At 37.1% G+C, this 7010-nt stretch overlaps 1 protein-coding gene across 1 annotated transcript in view; it reads left to right on the forward strand.

Annotated features, from left to right (window-relative positions):
* The first annotated feature begins 1621 nt into the window (after positions 1-1621).
* a2m2e (alpha-2-macroglobulin 2, member e) overlaps positions 1622-7010 on the forward strand; it is a 22519-nt gene continuing 17130 nt past the window's right edge. Inside the window, exons 1-11 of the mRNA XM_007575572.2 lie at positions 1622-1653; positions 1715-1809; positions 2244-2424; positions 2552-2708; positions 2847-2899; positions 3957-3977; positions 4274-4439; positions 4530-4614; positions 4707-4851; positions 5497-5614; positions 5726-5835. Of these exons, the coding sequence (XP_007575634.1) occupies positions 1724-1809; positions 2244-2424; positions 2552-2708; positions 2847-2899; positions 3957-3977; positions 4274-4439; positions 4530-4614; positions 4707-4851; positions 5497-5614; positions 5726-5835 (1122 nt within the window). The 5' untranslated portion in view covers positions 1622-1653; positions 1715-1723. The remainder of the gene's footprint in view (positions 1654-1714; positions 1810-2243; positions 2425-2551; positions 2709-2846; positions 2900-3956; positions 3978-4273; positions 4440-4529; positions 4615-4706; positions 4852-5496; positions 5615-5725; positions 5836-7010) is intronic.

Below are 7010 nucleotides of genomic sequence, written 5' to 3' on the forward strand. Positions count from 1 at the left end.
GAACAGAAGGCAACAGTGAGACGTTCAGCTGCTGCACCAAACCAGGACTGAGCCAAGAAAGTGCAATTGTTTTGGTCCTTTATTCTTCCTCAAAGATTTGGACCCTTGTTCTATACTTTGCGTCTCGGCTGTTGAGAACTGATTGCTTCCCGGAAGCGTGAACTGAGTTGAAGTTTGAAATTTTACCCAATCCCTAAAGTTTGCCTGCTACGAAGCTTACCAGAAATTGCCTGCATTGTAAACAGCCATCCTCAATTAAAAAGAGGGAGAAGTACTGATCCGAATGAAGCGACTGTTAATAATAACATTTTTGGAAGTGTGGCCAACACGGACTGAACAGATTTGTTCACTTCCTCTGCTGCCATTGCTGAAACTACAGACAGACTTCAGTCCTACAACAGTGCAGAAAGTCATCATTCACAACTTGTTCTTCTGTTTGCTGATCAATCCGGTTTAAAAAAAATCCACTGAAGACTATCCAAGTCAAGGGGAGAAAACCCCGGCTGTGCTGAAAGCCATAATTTTTTTTTTTTTAGCAGAGTTGCTTAGGAAGGCAATGGCCAGGCTGATCCATCCTGCTCTCTGGCTGAAAAATGAGTTGAGTCGTTCAGAACAATCACGCATTAGTTTCACATTCAGAGGGGTAAGAAAATTCCTCAAGGTGGTTGGATGACATGAGGCTGAGAACAAAATGATACATTTTCTGTTATGCAATTTCGACAGTGAGAACCAATTTTTGGTGCAATTGCCCAACCAAGCTGAGCTCTTCAGCCAACATTTCTGGAACTGTGGAAGGCATCATCCTGCCTTGGTTCAATACCAAAGAATGACTGTAGACCTGCTGCATTACATCCTCAATCATCCAGGTCCTGGAGTGACTCCTGTTGGCCTGTCAGGGAAACATAGCAAGCACTTTTCAGGACAAGGTGGAAAGGCCTCTTCACTAAGAGGCCTAAGTGAAGAGACCTTTCAGTCACAAAAATATTTTGGTGATTGACTTGATACAATGAGGTTGAAAAGCTTAGTGAAAGTATTTCTGTCACGCATCATGTTATATTCACTCCGAACATCTCAATAAGGTTTGATAAACAGCCAATTGCTTGTTTTTTGTCTCATGACTTCTCTGCAAAGTCTGAGCTGCAGTGACCTTTGTAATCTGACCACGGTAAACAGAGACGAGCAGACGATCGGTTCTCCCTTTACTCTGAGCTCAACTCTCTGATTTTATATTTCAAAGGCTAAAATTATATCTACAGCTTTCATAACTCAATCCATGTACTTGACTCGTGAACAAGAAAATCGAAGTTGTGTTGTGTAATTTTGTGAATAAATTATGTCGAACTGTTAATATTAATATTAACACATTTTATTTTTAGGCTTCTTTCTTTGCACTCAAGGTCAGCTTCAATCAATGAACCTAAGAAGAGACATATCATTCAAAGACACTATAAAAATAAAAGAAAAAATGTTATTTTAGTGAAACAGTGCAGTTGGGATTAGAGGGCATAGAGAACAACAGAGTCTACAGACAATAAAGTTACTAAAAGACTTTGATAAGAAGTCAGGGAGCTTCTTCTCAAGGCCTTTATTCAGTGTTAACTCTGATCAAAGCAAGTGTGTTTGTTGTGTAGGTGTTTTGTGATGTGAGAGTGAAGATGGGTGGAGTCTCTGTTATCTGCAGCTATTTATGAGGTAGTGATTGACAGAATCGTCACAGTCAGTCATGGGTCTTTCTGGGAGCCAGATGTGGACATGGACGCTGTGGGTCATCTTTTGCGGGACATGGGTCGCCCCAATATCGGCCGAGCCGTAAGTTTATATGAACTTTTTGGAAGATTATTCGCTTTATTTGAAAGAGTGTGCATAAGACTGACATGACACTGTCAAAAACATGACATAACACATGTCATGAACATGAAGGAGTCTTTATGAATGTTTATTACTGTTGTCATAAAGTGTCATTCGGTAAATAATGACACTTTTAATGGAACTTTTAGAGCAACTTTGCATTAAAAGTGTCATTATTTACCGAATGACACTTCATGACAACTGTCATAAACATTCATTAAGACTCCTTCATATTCATGACATGTGCTATGTCATGTTTTTGACAGTGTCATGTCAGTCTTATGCACACCCCGTCAAATAAAGTGTTACTGAATATTCATAATTGATTGGGTTTGAATATAAATTGCAGGTATTCAGCAGTGAGATCATAGCTGTCTGTGTGGATCTGTCTGCAGACATTACATGGTGACCATGCCTGCCATTCTTGAAGCTGGAGCTCAGACCAAATTGTGTGCGAGTCTCATGGAGCCCAATGAGTCTCTGACCATGACTGTCACTCTGACTTCACAAGAACAGACTACAATCCTCCATGAGAAGACCTCCGGGGAGGAGTTTCTTGAATGCATCCAGTTCCAGGTCAACCTTCAAGAAACATTTTTTTGCTGTCTATGTACACACATAAAAACAAGCCATTCATTATTGTAAGTAGACTTCTTTTTTGACTAAAAAAGAAGGATGAGAAAAAAATATCTTGCTGTCACAGGTCCCTTCAGTGGAAAACGAAGAGGTGACAAAATTTGAAGTTGAGGTGCGAGGAAAGATATTTTACTCAAAAGAAGTGAGGAAAGTCCAGATCAAAGCCTACCAACCACTGACCTTCATCCAAACAGACAAACCCATCTACCTCCCTGGACAAACAGGTAACTGGAACATCTGGTTAATAGAAAACTGTTTCAATCAATGTTCTCTTTGAAAACCCACTGATGTTTGCACGTAATGCAGCACAGTGGAAATCCTTCATCAAATAAACTCACATAGTTTCTTAAAACTTCTCCCAGTTCATTTCAGAGTGGTCTCAATGGATACAAAGTTCAGACTCGCCAATCAGATGGTAAGTGGATAAATTTAGTTCTCTAGAAAAAAAAATCAATTTAGAGTCCAAAGAAATCAAAAGGTTAATCTGATTACTCCTCTGTGATCTGTGAAGTGGGAAACTTTGACTTTCAAACAAACAGCTTTAAGAGTCCAGGTGGAAAACATGGTGAGATGTCAAAACACTAACATGCTAAACACAAACTAACAATCATTTATCTGAAAAGTGAAAACATGAGTACCTTCAGGTTGGCTTTTTTTTTCTTTTAGAAAAAAAAATCAATTTAGGGTCCAAACAAATCAAAAAGTTAGTTTGATTACTCTTTGAAACTTTGATCTTCAAAAATACAGGATGAGGAGTTCAGAGAAAACATTAAAAACTAAAAGGTTAAATGTAAACTGATAATCATTTATCTGAACCAGGTAGCAGTGAGTTCTGGTTAGCTAACACTGGAAACGGAGTGCTTTGAAAATGGACTTTTACCCTTGGAGCTTTTCCACATTTTCCTACGTTACTTTCACACACTTTATGGTATTTGTTAGCGTATGGAATAGACCAACACAAGCTAGTGTTGTTTTGTGAAAAATGAAGAAAAATGATGGATAGTTCTCAGAAGGTTTTTGAAGTTAAAATGCTAATGTGTGGCTTGAATGTATTCAACTCCTCTGAGGTTTGTGGGGTAATTGCAGCACATTTACATAATTTTCGAACTTAGGGACCATTATATTTCCACATTCTTTGTGAAACATATCAAACTCAAGCAGATGTAAAAATCATTTGATAATTTTGCCATAGTTATGCAATTGGATTTGGGACTTTGAGCCTCTGTAGTTCATGAATAGGCTAGAAGAAAACCTGTTCAGACTTGAATTGTTAATTTGCCTTCTATTCACTGCTTTGCTCCCAGAAGAATCTTCTTTGGCACGTCATGCAATAATAAAAATATTAATCATTTCAGGTTGTTACTCTAAACTACAAAATGAATAATCGTGGCACCACTGAGTAAAAATGAAATTTGTCATGTTAATCAGGTTTTTGTTCTTAAGTTTAACTCAGTCCCTTCTTTGTCCAACAGTACAAGATCATTGAACTTGAGGTAAGAAGAAGATACACAATCTTTTTTTGTCTTAAGCACAGAAACAGTTCAGCCTGTAAGTTGAGGGTTTTTTGCAACAGCTGGCTTTTTTTTTCCATTTGTGGCAACTATCCAGGGGCGCAGTTAGCAGGAAATAATTTTTCAGTTTCACTTTTAACCTTGTAAGTTCATCTCAGTGCACTTAAGAAGCACAGAGAAACTCAACATGAGTCCAATTTGAAGTTTTTACTGTTGAGGTGAGATGTGCAAATGACACATATGGTACAGCTCTCATTGTGATGTACTTGACTAAATAGGATCCAAACAACAACAGGATTGGACAGTGGCTCAATGAAACATCCAGCAGCAAAATACTGCAGCTCTCCTACAATTTAAACTCTGAAGCCCGTGAAGGAACCTACAGAGTCTCTGTGACAGTTCATAGAAATAAGATCCAGCACTACTTCAGAGTGGAAAAGTACGGTATGTGAGGAATATTTTTTTCTTGATTGTTTTACACATAGTTTTTTCTCTTTATACCTTCTTGTTAACACGTACTGTTTTGGTGTTTAGTATTGCCTAAATTTTCCATAACCATGGATGCAAAAGACGAAGTCAGTATTGGGCAGGAAGAATTTGAAACTAAAGTCTGTTCAAAGTAAGTACAGGATATTTTCTAACAAATAAGCACCAGAATAAATCAGTTTAAGCAGTTCCTCTGGTGACTCTGGTCTGCTCTAATTTAACCAGGTATACATACGGACAGCCTGCGCCAGGAAGTGTTACAGTGAAGGTCTGCCGTCCTCTTCAGATTTATGGTTATGATATACCAATGCTTCACATAAATCCAGAAGACCATAAGATAACGCCTCCCTGTGAAACGATGACAAAACAGGTAGAGTGACACATGCTGAATGTGTGCTGGGACGAATCAGCAGTTTGTTTGATTCATTTATACAATCAGCATTAACAGGATTCAATCTTTTTCTATTATTGATTTAGAGCCCGTTTATTTCTTCACTAGGTTAGATGTGAAATTTGATCCATTTTTAAAATATAGACCAGCACACTTTTGTCCCTCAACCCAGCCAGAATTTCATGCCAAGTTTGAGCAGTCTAACGTTCAATCAATATCCAAATTTAGCAAAAGGCAAAAAGAGAGAGAGAAAAAGAACATATTTATGACTGAGATGAATTGTTCTTTTTTTTTTTCTCAGATTGGAGTTGTCAGATGTAGATGTGCTTTTGTTTAGCCATTCAGCCCCCTTGTTATAGAGCTTACTGGTTACTAAGGGGTAAATCCAAGTGGTGGCTAGCTGAGCTAACTGCAAGTTAGAGAAAGCCATGTTAATTTGTGACATTAGTGATATTAGCTTGGTTTAAAGTTTCTGTCATGTAGCGATGGAGTGAAACAGGGTGTGCAATGCAGTCTGTTATTTTAAGGAGCTTGTTTCAAAGAAATGTGAAAGTCTAAAATGATGGTTTCAACTTTTTGTCTGTTTGGTGGGTCACCATTATTTTTTGCAATTTGGCTTTTCAGGTGGACAAAACAGGCTGCGCTATGTTTGAATTTAACATGTCAAGTTTCACCAAAATTGACAAAAAGATATTATATGATAGACTTGATGTAAGTGCCACTATGGAAGAGGAAGGAACAGGTAAGTCTTGTTTACATGCTTTATGTTTCTTTTGTTAAAGCGAACTTTTTCACAATGACCCACGCAGCGATAAGATGGCTGTCATGACATGGAATATGTTTTTACATTCAGGTATTTCTCACTCACAAACGAAGACAATAACAATTTCATATGTAATTGGAAAGCTGGCTTTTGTTGATCCTCCCAAGATTTATGACCAAGGCTCAAATTTGGAAGGAAAGGTAAGAATGATAAAGAGTTATCAAAAAGTATTTGTCCCCTTACACATTTTTTGCTTTTTTGTTACACTTTTGCTTTAGATCATCAAACAAATGTTAATATCAGACAAGGATAACCTGAACAAGGACAGAATATAATTTTAACATTATAGTTTAATTTATGTTATGAGAAAACAACCTGGTTCTGTGTTAAAAAAAAACTGATCACCCCGCTTCTTAAATCAATAACTATTGGTAAACAGCTTTTGAACAGCATGTTCAATTTTTCCAGCTCCATAAAGGAATAATCACTGCTTCACTTGTAAAACTTGAAAATAATCTAAAAAGACACTGTCTGACAAGATGAAGTAGGCTAAAATACCTCAAAAAGCAACCAATCATGTCTTAGTGTAATGTAGTTCAAAAACAGATCAAATCAATGACATGTTTCACTTTTAAAAAGTTGCATAGCAATTTTTAAAAGGCCGGTAGAGTGTAAAATTGAGTTTTTTGTTCTTTAACTGTAGCATCAATTAGCAAAAGTTTGGTGCAACTGCATATTTGTCAAACTCACTATACAAGATAGTTCTCAGTGCTACGCTGGTACAAACGTTAAAATTTCGCGCAGGCATACAACGGTGGAGGGCAAAAAGACTAACCTTTTACATGTCATCCATAGCCGCGTTAACTCAGTGAAACTTAAAAATGTAGGTATTAATTTCGTGCAATGATCCACAGCAAAGTGATCTGTATTCGTCAAATTACGCAGACTTGTTGCCATAGCAACTGACAACAATGCCACTTCATGTTTTAGGATTTAACACCAAAAAACATTCAAGAATTTATTTTGCACACAGAACAGAACATTTAGTCTGTTGTAGTACGTTTTAGGCTTAATGTTTAATTAATAAATAATTGCTGTGGTAGATTAGCTACCGCTTCTACTTTACTGAATTATTTAGACATACAGCCCACAAAACGCAAAACGCACATTTCATTAAAAAAAAAACATCTTATTGCTGTCTTACCTTTATGTATCAATGAAATCCATGTGCCGCTAATTCTGCACAAAATCCGTTCATCCAAAGCCCAGTCTTTTTTACTCCGTTAAGAATCATCAAACTCTTCCTTTAGTTATTTTGTCCTGCTTCAATTGTAAATCCACTTTAGAAAACTGTTAAAGTGTAGATATGTAGTCT

Source organism: Poecilia formosa, unplaced genomic scaffold (genome assembly GCF_000485575.1).
Source record: "Poecilia formosa unplaced genomic scaffold, Poecilia_formosa-5.1.2 Scaffold381, whole genome shotgun sequence".
In the NCBI taxonomy this organism is placed as follows: domain Eukaryota; kingdom Metazoa; phylum Chordata; class Actinopteri; order Cyprinodontiformes; family Poeciliidae; genus Poecilia; species Poecilia formosa.